The sequence below is a fragment of the Panthera uncia genome, chromosome B4, assembly GCF_023721935.1.
Source record: "Panthera uncia isolate 11264 chromosome B4, Puncia_PCG_1.0, whole genome shotgun sequence".
NCBI lineage: Eukaryota > Metazoa > Chordata > Mammalia > Carnivora > Felidae > Panthera > Panthera uncia.
The window spans coordinates 119,559,947-119,576,842 of NC_064809.1; the positions used below are offsets into that span (position 1 = coordinate 119,559,947).

The following is a 16,896-nucleotide window of genomic DNA, read 5'->3' on the forward strand; positions in this document are numbered from 1 at the left end:
TGAAGAAAGACTTTTGCTAATTTTTTATTATTCATCTGTTTATTCACAGAACCATTTTTAGTTATTTTTCTGTAACAATGAATGTTTTCACATTAACTTGAAGGTGGGACATAGGGGAGATAGGGGAGATTCTGGGTTGTTGCCCCTTGTGTGCCCCATGTGGTTGTCTCATGTGTGCTAACACTTCCTGTGACTAGCTTGGCTCAAATGAGAACCACGTTATTACTATTAGTCTAAGTCAGGAATTGTCACAACTCAGGTAATTAAGAGCACCGGTCTCTCCCATTTCCTGTCACAACAAGTAAAGATCCAACCTGGTTCTTGATTTTATGTGTTCAGTCAAATCAGAAATCTTTGAAAAATACTATCCAATAATTCTCAATAAGTTAATGTTAAACAATGTGGACTTCTCTCTCTGGTACTAATGAAAAATCTATGTTAAGCACATATATTGTGATAAGTGCATACGATGTGATTAGTAATCATTATTGTGCTAAGCAGTTTGTTAAAATTCCAGTGCAGCTATACAGGTTAGTTTGGTGAAGCCAAGTAGAGACAGGAGGCCAAGACCAAGTTGATGGAAGCTGAGGGAAGTGGTGCAGCTACAACAGATGTCTCAGAAAGGGTGACTCTGATATTTAGGCACAATGTCCACCATGCTGTATGGGTTGGGCATTTTACCTATTTTACCCCTATTTTACCTACCCCTATTTTACCAGCGATTTAACTGAAGCACAGTGAGGTTAAGGAACTTTCCCAGAGTTATAAAGCACCTGCTACTAGTAAGTTGGTATCAAACCCAGCTAGAGATATCTTCAGGGTTTGTGCTTACGTGTGTCCGTGTATAATATTATATTATCATATATTTTCCCTTATTCTGTGTAGTCACTAAGTTTTTCTAGCTCTCCTCTTTTAATCTGCTTTTTTTCTTAAAAAAATTTTTTTTAATGCTTATTTATTTCCGAAGGAGAGAGAGACAGAGTGTGAGTGGAGGAGGGGCAGAGAGAGAGAGAAAGAGAAAGAGAAAGAGAAAGAGAAAGAGAAAGAAAGAGAGAGGGACAGAATCCGAAACAGGCTCCAGGCTCTGAGCTGTCAGCACAGAGCCCGACGCAGGGCTCGAACCCACAAACCTCGAGATCACGACCTGAGCCGAAGTCGGACGCTCAACCGACCTGAGCCACCCAGGCGCCCCTAATCTGCTTTTTTCTTTATCTCCACTGCTACTATCTTAGTTCACTGCTACTACCTTCTCCTTTTCCAAGCTGGACTATTACAGTCTCTTAATTTGTGTTCCTGTCTCCAGACTTAGTAACATTCTTACCCTAGAATATATTTTACACATTGCCATCATTTTTCTAAAAATCTAAATAGAATCATTAATGTCCTTGCTTAATAAAGCAAAAGATTTTAACTCTGTAACAGACTGACTTATAATTTCTTTGCCAGATATACAAAGCTTTCCCACGTTCATCCTGCGTAACTCTTTCTGTTACTTTGTTCTTTAGTTAGTTATATCATGTTACCTCATCCTTCAAAGTACCACGGTCTCTCCTACCCCTATGTGTCTCCTCCTCTATGAAGACATCGTTGATTCCTGAGTAAATTGTTCACTACCTTTTGTGTGCTCCTATTATGCCATGTATATCTTCTGTTAGAAATAGCACTTAAGGGGGTACATGGGTGGCTCAGTTGGTTAAACATCATCTGACTCTTGATTTCAGCTCAGGTCATGATCTCACGGTTCCTGAGATCAAGTTCCCATGAGCCCCGTGGTGGGCTCTGTGCTGACAGCTGCAGAGCCTGCTTGGGTTTCTCTGTCTCCCTCTCTGCCCTTCACCTGCTTGCATGTATGCACTTTATCTCTCTTTCTCCTCCTTTCTCTCCTCTCTCTCCTTCCCTTTCAAAAATAGATAAATATTAAAAAATAAATAGCCCTTAGTACTTTGTAATGCACTTGTTAGTTACTTTCTTATTTTATTTAGGAGAGTATGGGTTCCTTGAGGCAGCGGTTTTTACCTTTGTAGCCTTACACTGTGCTTGGGACTTGGTGTGTAGTTATGAATGGATTACTGAGTGAATGAATGTGAACTCATTTTTAATTTTTGCATTTGAATAGATCTTTATGGCCATCTGTGGGGTTGGTATTCAGACCATCTCTCTTTGGTATAAAAAAAGAAAAAATATACAAGGAGATTAAGTCATGAGGCTGGGGTCACATAGCTAGATAGTTACTAAATTTTCTGACTTCAAGCCTGGGATGTTATTTTGATCAGAACCAATGTCTTCCCTGATGATACTATTTTCTATATTTTTTTGTGCTTTTGGAAGGTGATAAGATTGACTTTGGTATGACTTGAGGGAGAAATATTACATGCCTTAAAGCCATTTCCCATGGCTGATTTTTTTTTTTTTATTACTTAAACTATAAGAGGAGGAGAATGGTGGCACAAGAAATGGAAAAGAATGACTGATTGACCCAACTTAGGTGATTATTACATTTACTTAATATTATTTTTTGTTCTAGCCAAAATCTTATGCTATAAACCATGGTACTGCATACTGTGGCAGAGATACTGTGAAAATTTTACTAGTTCTTTTGGATGAGGAAGCAGCCAGTTTGCCTACCAAAAACAAAGCAGAGCTTTTATATGATGATGAAAACACAATTCATCATAATGGGATTTCTATTCTTACACTTTTTAGGTAAGTATTGTGGAAGTTATATGTATGTGAATGTTAACTCTAGTCTATAAAGGGAATGTTGAAAAAATACCTCATTAAGTAAAAGGAAATACATGCTATGGTAAGAAACTTGGAGACTACAGAAAAGTGTGAAGAGAGAAGACAAAAGTTAAAGGGAGATTGAACATTTGGATGTGAGAAAGTTGTATATAAAAGCGTAGTATCTTCTGAGAGTATGACAGGTATTTTTGGTTTTGTTTTTATTTTTTTTGTGCTTGTTTTTTGCTTTGGAAATATTCATTTTCTTTGTCGTGTATGTCAAGAACTTTGCTAACTGCTCTCACTTATATTAGCTCTCATAGCAACCTCTTTCAATAATATCCCCACTTTATAAGTGAAGAATTAGACACTTGAGAAAGAGAAAGATGAAGTAATTTGCCTAAGAGAGCACAGTTAAGCAAGTAGCCAAAGTGTCTTGCTCCAAAACCTAAGGTCTCTCCTCCAAGGATTGTGCTGTTCTGCGTGAGAACCAGAGAGAGCATATATACCAAACTTAAATTGGAATTGATATCTCTTGGTTCTTCCTCACATTATGAAGACAAACACTTACTAAATTAGCGTTAGTATTCTATGCAAGACATTGATATGCTCCACTTTTAACAACCACTAGGTCAGACATTGTGTAGGTTGGTGATATTTTTCATTAATGAGCATTCATTTATAGAAACGTGTAAAACTTTAGAACAACGATTTCAAATTGTATTTAGTACATTGTGGAGAAACTTTACAAAGTCATCCTACTTGTTTGATCTTTTCTATTTTTCTCTTCCCTTTAAAGAGAAACTTTGCAATGGTCTGTCATTCAGTGTTGTCCTCCAATTTATTTAAACCCTTTTCACCAGCTTTCAGTGATTATTCTTTTATATCTGGGCATGATATAATTCTTCCATATTCTACCTCAAAATTGTCCAAATATTTTCCTAGCAATGAAAATTTATCACTGGCTTATGAAAAAAGTATAAAGGAACTGAACCTTTATTTTGTGTTCTTTTACCTTACTTCTGTTCAGCACAGTTTGTTTTTTAGGTAACATCATAAATGATTAATTTTTTTCTCAGATTCAATTCTACTATTTTTGTAGAGAAAGTTATTTTGTGTTTATGGAATTTTTTTTAAACAAAATTAATCCCTACATCCATTTTAAAGAAGTATTTTTCTCAATCATGTGGCCAAACATATTTCAATTGTTTACAGCTACCTTAGTATTTACAATTGTCATTGTGCAGACAAGTACCAATTCATGGTAAAGTGAATTTTTAATGATCTGCATTGAAATGATAAAATTAAGGGCAATGTGGTGTATGAATATAAGTCAATGTAAGGTTATAAACGAGTGTTTCTTAGAATAGACTATTCTTTATTCTTATATAACAGTCTTTTGAGTTAAAGAGGTTATGACTCTGGCTCTATTAAGCCAGAAAGGAATTTATTGAGGAATCCAGGTTTGTCTGGCTCCAAAGCTCCAGTGTTTCTTTCTCCATTGTGCCTTCTTTGACCGTCCTATTTCTAAACTATATTTTTCTCTTGAATTCCCCTGCTATGGCTCTTGTCCTTTTTTATTTTAAATTTTAGCTGTGTGGGTATCTTATTTCCTGTACTTTAGGCTTCAGGATGCCTGAATTCAGGGCAATGAATGAATCTACTTTCTGTCCTTCATAATATCTTACACAGTACCTTACATATATCAGAAATTCAAATATGTAGTGACTGTATTAATTAACATAGCAAATTATTAATATTTAGAACTTTAAATAATAATACTGACACTTTTATATAGTATTATAAACAACAAGATTTAGTTGTCTTTTTATTTCATTACTGCTTTGGGGTAGGGGAGGGGCAAAAACAAGTTAAAAAGCTACTTTTGTTTATAGATTTTTGCTTTTCTTTGGACATAGATCTCCCACACAAGTGAATAATTCATCAATGAAACCCCTAAGAGAACGCATCCATAAGTCAATGCACGAGAAAAAAACTAAGGTACAGTTTAATGTACTGTCATAAAAATGATAAAAATGTTTTTGTATTTGTAAAAGATAAATATAGAAAGTTGATCTGGATGTTATAAATATATATCATACATGGAACAATAGGAATTGAATGGAAAATGAGTTATGACATTGACATACTGAAACTTTCCTTTTATACAACCTAGGCTCATTGTTCTTTGGCTTAGCCTATATGCTGGACCTAAAAGAAGGGAAGGAATAAGCACTTGCTTTTGTAAGTGTTCAATAAATGTCTTTTCAGTGAATGAAGGGGAAAATGAAGAAGACATGGTTTTCTCATCTACATTACTCACATTGTATTTTTTATTTTTCTTAATGTTTATTTATTTATTTTGAGAGAGAGAACAAGGCAGGAGAGGGCAGAGAGAGAGGGAAAAAGAGAATCCTAAGCAGGCTCTGTGTAGAGCCCAACATGGGGCTCAATCTCATGAACTGTGAGATTACAACCTGAGCCAAAATCAAGAGTCGGATGCTCAACCAACTGAGCCACCCAGGCACCCTTCATTACTCACATTTTAAACTAAATCTTGAGAGACTATATAAATTCCATTTTGTTCCTCTCTGAAGATATTATGGCAGACTATAATTAATTGTAGATTAAGACATGGAGAATATTTCACATTGTTTCTTGACTAGAGCTATTCTTTATATCTTTATTTGGTTTGAAATAAGTTTTCCTGTCCTCATTTCAAATGTTTGTGCCAGTAAGTAGCCAATAATGTGTTTTTTAAGTGTTTAAAATTTTCTTGGTCTTCTTATTCTTTCTTCCTTTTTTTTTTTTAATACTTTTTTTTTTCACGTTTATTCACTTTTTGAGAGACAGAGACAGAGTGTGAGCAGGGCAGGGGCAGAGAGAGAGGGAGACACAGATTCCGAAGCAGGCTCCAGGCTGTGAGCGTCAGCACAGAGCCCGATGCGGGGCTTGAACTCATGAACCATGAGATTATGACCTGAGCCGAAGTCAGACGCTTAACCGACTGAGCCACCCAGGCACCCAGGTCTTATTTTTCAAAAAGAAACCGGTCTTAACTCATTTAGCATACATTTGTTGAGTATCTACTATGTGCTAGACGCTCTTCTGTGGTTGGGAATTCATCCATTTGTTCAACAAAATTTTCATGTCAAATTTACATTTACCCTTAAATTATCAGTTATTCATCTTGATACAATTTTAGGAACTGTGATCTGTATGCTGTTTATATTCCCATTTGGAAAGTTAGTCCCAGTTCACAAAACTTTTAGTTATCAGTTTCATCTACATACTCAAAACCCATTTAGTTTATATTAATAAGTCTTGTCTTTCTTTTGGTTGTTATTAGTTGTTAGTACTTAATACCTGTAGGATACATCAGAGAGTTTTATATGATTTTTCTGTGAATAAAACTTGTCAACCTCTTGTTATATTACATAAGTACTTGTAGTCAAGGCAGAAGATTTTAAACAAACAAAAAAATCCGTTCTTTGGACTTGATTAGAAACAGAAATGTACTGTATAAATTCTTTAATTTTTTACCTGTTATGGATACTGACAAACTAATATTTTCATTTAAAGGTCATTGGGATATTTTGTTAGAACTAAGTAAATCAAAATGAGGAAGTCTATCTGAAGAATGAGAGGTCTTTTTTTTTTGTTGTGTTTTATTTTATTTTGTTTAGAAATTGGTAAGAGTCAGCTAATTACTATAAAATTTATAAACAAATTTAGAAGGTTTTGGGAAGTAGAGGAGAGATTGTCTAATCCAGTCTCATTTATAAATGTGGAGACCAAAATCCTGAGAAAATAACTTATCTAAGATCTCATAACTACTATGAAATCTTTTATACCAGTGCGCAAAACCATGGTTAAATGCTATTGAGATTAGAATCACATTGTTTCTGTTACTTAATAGTGGAGCTGGCTTAGTCTACATAGCTCTGAAACCAGATGGCAGTGGAGAGGAGAAGGAATTGTTTGTGATAAATATACTGTAAAAAAGCAAAGTGTGAAAATAATTGGTTTAGCCAGGTATACACAGCTGTACCATAGCCAGGTACAGTATTTTGTTGGAATAGCAAAAAATGTTACAAATATTTACTACCAGGTAACTATGGAAAAGTAGTGTAACAGCTTATTACCTACTATCCTGTTACTTTTGCTCTTTTGGCGTAAAGTTCTTTTTTTAGTCATGGAAAGAATATATGATCTACACTTGAAACAGTGTCTTGGGAAGAGCACTTCAAAAGTAGAAAATATTAGGGAACTTAGAATTTTGATGTCATAGATGATAATTAATTGAAATATCTATGTCATTATTATATGGGGCAAATTAACTTTTCTTAGATTTTAGTTTTCTCATTTATAAATAAAAATAGACATCCCGCTGATCACAAAATCTTGTGAAACCATATTCGTTTTAAGTCCTCGAGTTGTTTTTCCTACACTGCTTATTAGGAAACTTGTCCATGATGGTCACATAAGTTCCCCTGCAGTAGAAATCAGAATCTTCTTCCGAACCTAGATGGTTTTGATAGGAAGCTATTGAGAATGTTCACTCCTCATTGTTATCCCCCAATTCCAAGCAGTTTATACACATATCCTCATACCTCTTTCTTAAAAGATTTTCCTCCTTCTATCCTTGTATATTAATTAATTTTATTCCTTTCAGTGTGGTTTAGCAGTATTTTGCACATCAGGCACAACTGAAAAGTCACATGTACATGTCTTTTCCTTATTCTGAGTCTAATGTTTGTGTCCATATTGAATGTATGTCACACAGATGTAAAATAATGCATACATAATCATTAGCATTAACTGATTTCATAACTTATGTGAGCTGATCAGGAAAATGTTGGATCTTTAAAACATAGAGTAGCCAGGGCAGTGAAAATTAGGGCTCAGGTAGTGTGAAAAATAGACTGGCTGTAACTCTGGTATCTTCATAAGTAACCAGGCAGTCCAGTGCTGATGGTGTTAGAAAATTCTTAATTAGACCTCTAACTTCAAACTTTAGAGTGTTAACAAACCTCTGAGTATATCCAAATTAAAATGGTAGATTGAGTTTAACTCATAGAATTTCTCTCCCCTCAAAATGACTGTAAAATAGTACCAACTAGCAAAAACCTTCACCAAGAGCAAACAACAAAGAATAATGCAATTAGATACAATAACTTAAAAAACGATGGCCAAGGAAAGAAACTGAAGATTTCAAGCGAAGATGCACAGCATGACTTAGCAACTTAATATAGCCCCAGTCCCCAGATATTATACTAGTCAGTTGACAGATCCTGAGAATTATCACTAATATTTCTCAAACTGGAAAATATTTTTTTTTTCCTCCTTTTCAGAGGAATAGTAGAAGTGGCAAGTAGATAGTAATCTGGTTAAAATGTAAAAAATAACCCTGGAACTTATACACACACAAATGAAGCCTCTAGTGCTACATAGTGACCTGGGGAAATTATCTAAATGATCCCTCTCCATTTGAATGAGATATGGTCTAAGTAGAGGCAGTGAATCTTTTTATAATACGTACAATGTATAATAAACTCTTAGGAGAGAGTGTAGAACCCAGAAATGTTTTCAAACTGTCTCCTCGGCTGAACACTACTTCTGCCTCTATCATTCCTTAGGCTAGTGAAAAATGAGGAAAAACAGAAAATATGCAGCCTTCAAAATGTCACCGAGGAGAAAATAAAAGGCTCTCAAAAAAGGAGCGAACAGAATCAAGAAATCACTCACATACTTGGTTGCTTCTGTTTCAAACTAGGATATAGTAGGCCATGACAGAGTACCATTTCTGCTACAATAACAAAATAAAAAGCAGATAAATGGGGAAGGATATATTTTAAAGACATAGGAAAGGTATGTAAGCACAGCTATTTAAGCAAACTAAAAGTCTGGGGAGAGTAAAGTCCTTGTGAGGTGAGCAGCTTATTATCAGCTGTTTTGTTCCCTGAGATTATTTGCCAGTTTTAGATGTGAGCCAAGGATTGACGTTGGCCCACATAAAGGAACTCTTCTGAGGGAAGGAGTAACTAACAAAGACTGGGTGTCTTGGGGGGTTGGCAAAAATTTGAAAACTTTAGGAGCCCTGAACGCATGATTATTTTTACCTAGTGCACATATGCTAGATTGTTTGTTTGTTTGTTTGTTTGTTTTTAGAGAGAGGGAGAGAGATGAAGAGAGTGCCAGCAGGGGAGAAGGGCAGAGGGAGAGAGAGAATCCCAAGCAGTCCCTGTTCTCAGTGTGGAGCCTACCGTGGGGCTCAATCACACAACCCTGGGATCATGATGTGAGCTGAAATCAAGAGTTGGATGCTCAACCATCCAAGCCACCCGGGCATGCCAACATATGCTCAATTTTGAAGCCAAGTGGGTGGCTAAAATTCAGTAGACCAGGGGCGCCTGGGTGGCTCAGTTGGTTAAGCGTCTGACTTTGGCTCAGGTCATGATCTCACGGTCCGTGAGTTCGAGCCCTGCTCGGGCTCTGTGCTGACAGCTCAGAGCCTGGAGCCTGCTTCAGATTCTGTGTCTCCCTCTCTCTCTGACCCTCCCCCATTCATGCTCTGTCTCTCTCTGTCTCAAAAATAAATAAACATTAAAAAAAATTCAAAAAAAATTCAGTAGACTAAAATCACCTATGCTCTTGAGGTAGCTAGAAGACAAGACCCTGCTTGAGGAGTGGGAACTGCCTTCAACCCATGGCTGTCTCCTTTTCAACTTATTTGTCATATTTGGAAATGGAGTAAGTAAGATAGGAGGCCTAAGAGCACAGTGGAAAAACCTCTGAAAGACAGATTGAATCCCCCAGACTTTCAGGTCAGAGACAACAGAGATCCACAAGGCTCTCGATTGAAAGCCTGAGAGGGACATTCCTGAGGAAGAGATGAGAACCAGAAGACAAATGTAAGTTATGATAAGTAGAACCTAGCTCTTAATCAGCTTAGTCCCTGACTGCATGTAGGTTATCAGCCCTTTGCTGTGTCTGCTTAACAGAGACAAGGGAAACCCTTCTAGATAGGGGAAACTTCATCTGGAGTGTCTACAGTCTTTATACACAACATCCAACATGAAATAAAATAATTCTGGACATGAAAAGAGGTAGGCAAAGCATAAGAGACTCTTAAAAACTGAGAACAAACTGAGGGTTGATGGGGGGTGGGAGGGAGGGAAGGGTGGTGATGGGTATTGAGGAGGGCATCTTTTGGGATGAGCACTGGGTATTGTATGGAAACCAATTTGACAATAAATTTCGTATTAAAAAAAAAGAAAAGAGGTAGGCAGATTTTTCCTTTAATTAAGAGAGAAAACTAACATTAGTGGCAGATTTACAAGTAATCCAGATACTAGAATTAACTGACAAGGAATTAAAAATTTTTCAACATGTAAAAGTAATTATAGGAAAAGATGGGCAAAATGGATGATGATTGGGGAATTCCAGCAGAGAATTAAAATCTATAAAACAGAACCAAAGAGGCATTCCAGGACTGTAAAAACATCATCTGAAATTAAGAACTCATTAGATGAGTTTAATAGTAGACCAGACATAGCATTAGGTGGCAAAAGTAGACTTGGAGATAGGTCATTAGAAAAATATCCAAACTAAAGCAAAGAGAGAGTAAAGAATTTAAAAATCTATAGAAAAGCGCAGGACACAGAGAAAAATCTAACATGTGCCTAATGAGTCCCAGAATGAGTGGAGAAAATAGGAAAGAAATAGTATTTTTAGAAGACAAAATGATTACAATTTTTTTCCAAAGCTTAATTGATCCTTTTACATCAGGTAGTAGTTAGAAGACGTGGGGAACAGATGCGAGTTCTCCTTTAGTAATATAAAGTTGCATATGGGTTTCAATATTATGGACCCAGCAAACAAAACATGTCCCAGACTCCTTTGAGAATCCATTTGCAGCACATGGAAGTGCTACAGGGTGTAGATGATAACGCGTTGCTCTGGAACAGTGCTCTCCAGTGGAACTTTCTGTGGAAATGTTCTGTAACTATGCTAACACATGTTGCTGTCAAGTGCTTGGAATGTGGCCACTGCAACTGAGGCGCTGGATTTTTAGTTTCATTTAATTTTCATTAATTAGCTACATGTGGCTAGCATATTAGAGGAGTTGTAGTTCTGATGGATTAGAGATACCCACAAAAGGAAGAACTAGAGACCAATAAGTAGAGAAAATGGTGCCCTGGCCTTGAGAAATGAGAATAAGATTTAAAAAGGCAGAGAGAATGCAAGAGAGACTTCTAAGCTGAGCAAATAACCTGATGAAAGTATTAGATTATCTCACTAGTATAGACTGTGTACTGGGTAGCTGTACAAAATAAGTGAGTAAATAGTGTAGGGCAAGGTTAAGGAAAGTGTGTGTGTGGCTTTTGTGGTTTTAAGGAATGGTTATTTTTTGTAGGGCTTATTGTGAGGATATATGTGCATGAGAGCCTGAAAAAGGTGGACTATTTAAGAACTTTAAAGGAACAGTGGATATAATGGGGCTTAAGGACTCAGCTGCATGGTTTTCAGTATTGAAATATGATTTAGGTTTTCTCTGCATGTATACCTTTCTCTTGTTTCTTTATCGAACGGTTTCATTACTCTGCCGAACAGAGTGGGGCTTACTTTGTCTTACGTGTTTTTCTATGTCAAAGCTTGTGTTCTTAGGGTGATTTAGCTGTTCTTTGCCAGTCTACTTCTCTCATTTCTGTATCACATGGTTTCCTTTGTCTGTATTAAAGAGTAGAATCCATTTTGTAAATCTTTTTTCTACCTCCAAGCCTTTTCTTACTCATGTTTCTGTTCCCTCATACCTTCCTCTTGCATATATCTGTTATTATAGTCTTATAATTTTACTTACTTGATTCGTTCAACAAACATGTTTTATATGCCTCCTGGGTACCAGGCTATGTCCTAGGCACTGGAGATACCTCAGTGAACAAAACAGACAAAAGCCCCTGCCCTCATGGACAGGTCTTCCCCAAATATTTGTGGGGCTGGAGTACAAGAATATAAATGGAAGCCCATACATGGCCCACCTCCAGAGCCCCTTTCAATCTTTGTTCTGTTCTGTACTCTTAGGGACATTCCTTCAAGAGGTGTACGCACTCTCCTCCCCATCACCCTTGCCATAAACAGTCTGCCCTTGAACCTAGAGAAAGAGGCCAGCACCAGCCCAGTACCTAAGATAGTTTGAGCAGGGAATTCTGGGGTCCCAGGTACTTGGAATAGGATCAAAAAGGGAGTGATAGTCTCCAAGTGGGCCCTATAGACTTCTCACCCTGTGGGGTTGGGGAGGCCACAGGAAGGCCAGAACCAAACTAAGGGTTTGGCCACCAGTTGCCAAATTAAGGGTTTTGTTCACAGAGCTTACATTTTAGTTGGAAGAGGCAAACAACAAAACAAGTGAATTATGTGGAACATTAGAAGTTTATTAGTGCTCTGGAGTGAAATAAAGCTAGGGAAGGGAATAAGGAGAGTGTGTTCCTTTGTGTGTGTTTTGATTTTAAATAGGATGACCAGTAGAGATCTCTTTGAGAAGGTGACATTAAGCAGACTTTATTTAAGAGAGAGAGCAGCATTTTTCATTAGAATGAAAATGGGATGTTTGTATTAGACTGAACTAAAGTTGAATTTGTTGGGCTGAAGTAATGAGGTTGGGATTTATTGCATACCTACTAAGTGTCAAGTGTTATATTAGACATTTTATATCTTTCATCCCAGTTAATCCTTGTTCAATTCTAGAAGACATCATTTTCTAGACCTTACAGTTAGTAAGTAACGGAGTAAGGGTTTGTAGTCAGGTATAAGACTTCAAAGACTTTATGCTCTTTCCAAAGAGTAGATAAAGGCATAGTAATTATAGTCAAGAGTCATAAAAAAAAGTAATGCTACTACTTAGGTCAAAAATATCTTTCTGCTATTTAATGAAATAAATTGAATTTCACTGATGAAGCAATGAATTATTTGATGTATTTTACGTTCATATGCCATTAACGATAACAAATCTGGTCTTTTTGAAAAGGCAGTAATGTAAGAATGAAAAGATAAATTTAGGATATTTATTTTCAGTTGCATATTTAATGAGTATGTTGAAAATAAATTCCTCTTTCAAACTTGTTGATTTATTTATCAACATAATGGGGCTTAGCGCTTTCATTATCTTATTAATACACCTAACTCAGAGAGTGACTGCAACTTTACAGTATTTTGACTCATTTGTCTTAATTTAGCTAGAGTCAGGCTTTCCTATGTGAAGTACTATTTTCCTCAAACTGGGAACTTACTAATAATTCCAATTTAAAAAGGGCTTGTGGCAAAAGGACTTTTCCAATTCTTGGCAAGTTTGAAGTTCATTGCAATTTTACTGTGGATAGAAATCTTTCCAAAGGGGGGAAATCACTCTACAAAGGAAAATGTTCAATCCTTTTCTCTCATGTGACTTGAACATAAAATGATTTTAACAGCCATGTGTGAATCTGGACATTATTCTTAGTTGTTTAGTATTTCAAAAGCAGTTTCAAGAGGGAATTGTTTTGCTTGTTTGTGATTCCAAATCAAATACACAGAGAGATTTGGAAGATTTGCAACAGGAAGTAATCTCAATTCTATGTAGCCACTAATCTTGTACAGAAAAATTCAACTTTCATGAACAAAAGCAATCTCTTTTAAGTTACAAATACAAGCCAATGCAGCTTGTATTGTTTTGATAACTGAAATGAAGATGTTGATTGTAAGTTCAGTTTTTGAGTTGCATTCCTAGAATAATTTTAGAGTTGTCCTGGTCGTGAGAACTCTAATTTAACAGATTTCTTACTGTATAGGAAACTGTCTTCATATATGTTACTACATTAATTAATTGCATGGCATCTACATGGATCTCTAGAGCTTATATGGTCCTTTCCTATTTTTAACTTTACTTAATTCTGACAGTTCTGTAAGATTAATATTATTCCCATTTATGTGTGGATAAGTGAGAGGTTCAGAGGTTTACCCGAAATATCCAGTTTATAAGTGATAGGGCCAGTTTTAGAAGGCACGTCTTTTAACTGCCAATCTGGAGCCTTTCCAATCACATCACTGTCTTTTTGTGCTGGTTTTGCTTTTTTTTTTTTTTTTTTTTTTTTTTTTTTTTTAGCTGGACATCACATTGTTGGCTCCAGTCAAGTTCACGATCAATGAAAATCTCCAGGTCTTTTTCATATATTGCATTTAAGTCAGGTTTTCGTCATCCTCATCTGTAACTGATATTTTGAACTTAAATACAGGACTTTGTTTATCCTCATTCATTTTCATCTTATTATTTTCTACTTATGGTTCTAGTGTTCTGACATCTTTTCAATCTTGAGTCTGATATCCAATTTATTTATTATTTCTTCCAGCTGTGTGTCAGCAGCAGGTTTTATAAGTAGAATACCTTTGTGATTATAGAAGCCATCTAAGTAATCCCTTTAGTATTCTGTGTGCCTGTTTATTACATAGTTGGAACTTAATAAGTCATAATTGATTTAAAAAAAAGAGATTTTTGTACAGGGTGGGGAAAGAAAACCCACGTGTAATCTTTTACAGAAAGAAAAAAAAATACCTTCATTGTAACTACTCAGTTATTTCTTTTGGACATAAGTATTCCAAGATTACTGTAGAACAGTTGTGGTTCTCATGTTTTGATATTTTTATAAATAATATTTTTTATGGTGAATAAAGTGGTTAACTATTTCCTTTCACATCTGAATCTATTCTCAGTATTTTAGGAATCCATTGCCTTATAATTCTGGCTTCTGAAATTACCCTACTGTCACTAAGCCTCAAGAATTTCTCTATAGGGGGCCTAAAGAAAGGAAATGTAGTTGTGACAAGGGCTATGACACTTATTCTGTAACTGTATTTACATAACAAGGAAAGGTTTTTACTTAGTTGTATGTCAACAATAAAAATGACACTGCTTTCTGGGGCCCCTGGGTGGCTCAGTTGGTTAAGCGTCCAACTTTGGCTCAGGTCATGATCTTGCAGTTTGTGAGGTTGAGCCCTGTGTTGGTCTCTGTGCTGACAGCTCGGAGCCTGGAGCCTGCTTCAGATTCTGTGTCTCCCTCTCTCTCTGCCCCTCTCCTGCTCAAGCTCTATCTCTCAAAAATAAATAAATATTTTTAAAAATGACACTGCTTTCTAAAGAAATGTTTATTTTTGCTAAATGTGAGACTGAGAAAACATCAGTTGTCTGTAGTAAATAATCATTGTATATTTTTTCAGAGTGTGGGACGCTAAAGTGGTCTAAGCCACCCACAGGGGCTATCACTATCTGGGTACCATGGAAATGATCCTAGCCAGCCACTTAGCATTCATTTGCCTTCATGGTCTTGCTGTACTCTTTACAACTCATTATGGGCAATTAGTTTATAATTCTTTATAAGCAATAACTCTGGTGAAATGAAAGAAATGTTGTATAAAGAGATAATGTCAATTGTTAGTACTGGTTTTGCAGATAGAAATAAAAGTTTTTGATAATGTTACTAGAGTAATGATGTGGTGCAATATAAACTTTACGAAGTTCATTTTATTAACAAAATGTATTTTAATGGCTTTATCATTTGCTTTAATTCTATATGTATAGAATTAATAAAGTCCAGAAAGGGCTAGTTATATTTTAGTGGATCTCATGATGGAAAATGTATAATAGTAGTTGTATTCATGTGGATTCAGGAGGATAGTGGATTATAGTTCCATCGTCCATAATCAAGAGCCACTTTCTTACACTATTTCAAATAGTGTTTGATCTTTTACATTTTCACATTTCTTTTTCAATTTTGTGAGTTTTTATGCTTAAAATGGAAGATATCAAACTCCAGTTGTTTAATTTTTTAAACAAATTAAACATAATTTTTAGTGGTATGGGAACTGGAGCTCTCATAGACACCATTAGAAGGACATAAACATGTCACTCTGGGAACATGTGGGGAATAAGCTTAGAAATTCCCTGGGCTTACACCAATTACAAAGCCTTAGGTTGCTCTCACCCAAGCTTGGGTAAACTGAATAAGAACCCTAGAATAGAGTTGGGAGGGGCAAAGGACCCCAGATTAAAGTTGGGAGGGGCCAAGGCCCCCAGGATACAGAGGGAGGGGCAAAGGCCCCAGAATAAAGAGGGGGGCAAAGGCCCCCAATATAAAGGTATATGAGGTAATCAAGATTAGGCATTCAGGGCGAAAACATCCTCCAACTTAGTAGTATAGCAGAGAGCTGCTTTCACAGGAAGGAAGGACCAAATTAGGTAAATAGGTATATAGGGCTATAGATTCCAGGGCTGAAGCTACCCAGAGCAGAGCTGATTAGCAAAAGAAAAGGTGCCTTGTTAACCCTGAAGTTATTTGCCCCATCTGTCTTATCTCTTAGGCTAGCTAAGATAAACAGACATGATGCCTCCTGTCCTGCCGTTAACAACCATCTAACCATCTAACCATCTGCCCATCTACCAGGCGCCAGGATTTTGTTTTATATTGACCCAAACCCCAAATACCATATATCTTCAAAACCCCCTTTTCTCTCATGCCCGTGAGTTAATGTTCACAGATTCATTGTCTCTTTGTGCATGCCCATCACATTTGTAAGCCGTCTGATTTTAATAAATACGGAGCAAGGGCCCTTATTCGGGGCTCTTGTCTTTTCCCGGACATTAGCCATCTCTCGCTTTTAATCCTGCATCCCGCTTTCTTGCTGGCCAAGAAAGAACTTTAGACTTAGAGTCTACGACAGGAACACTTGCTTTTATGAAGCAACTGGATTAATCTAATTCCTTTTAAATCATAGTCTGTATTTCACTGCCATTATCTTTGCAAACATCTAACTGAGTTAATGCAGTGATCTCTCTGAATGTATAACATAATACTTAATTGCTGAATATGAAATAAAAAGTTGTGCTGTTTTAGACTATGAACGGTATCAATCAATATTTTGTAAGTAATGTTCCACATAATGTAGTTTTTGACGTATTAAATTTTTGAATTGTTGAAGTCCTCTTTAATATTTACTCATCTGAAATTTCTTAAAAAAATTTTTTTAATGTTTATTTTTGAGAGAGAGAGAGAGAGAGAGAGAGAGAGACAGAGCACAAGGAAGGGAGGGACAGAAAAAAAGTGAGACATAGAATCCGAAGCAGGCTCCAGGCTCTGAGCTGTCAAA

General features: G+C 36.3%; 1 protein-coding gene across 9 annotated transcripts in view; it reads left to right on the plus strand.

The window, feature by feature from the left end:
• The window catches only part of PARPBP (PARP1 binding protein), a 147,918-nt gene that overhangs the window by 46,138 nt on the left and 84,884 nt on the right, over positions 1 to 16,896 (plus strand). For 7 of the 9 annotated variants that reach the window (XR_007456798.1, XR_007456799.1, XR_007456800.1 and 4 more), the window contains 2 exons: positions 2,525 to 2,703; positions 4,641 to 4,722. Coding sequence is in view for 5 of the 9 variants with exons in the window: in XM_049626166.1 (XP_049482123.1) it covers positions 2,525 to 2,703; positions 4,641 to 4,722 (261 nt within the window). In the remaining 4 variants the exon portion in view is untranslated. Of the gene's footprint in view, positions 1 to 2,524; positions 2,704 to 4,640; positions 4,723 to 16,896 lie in introns of those variants that run through there. The other 2 variants (XR_007456801.1, XM_049626167.1) reach the window with 2 other exon arrangements.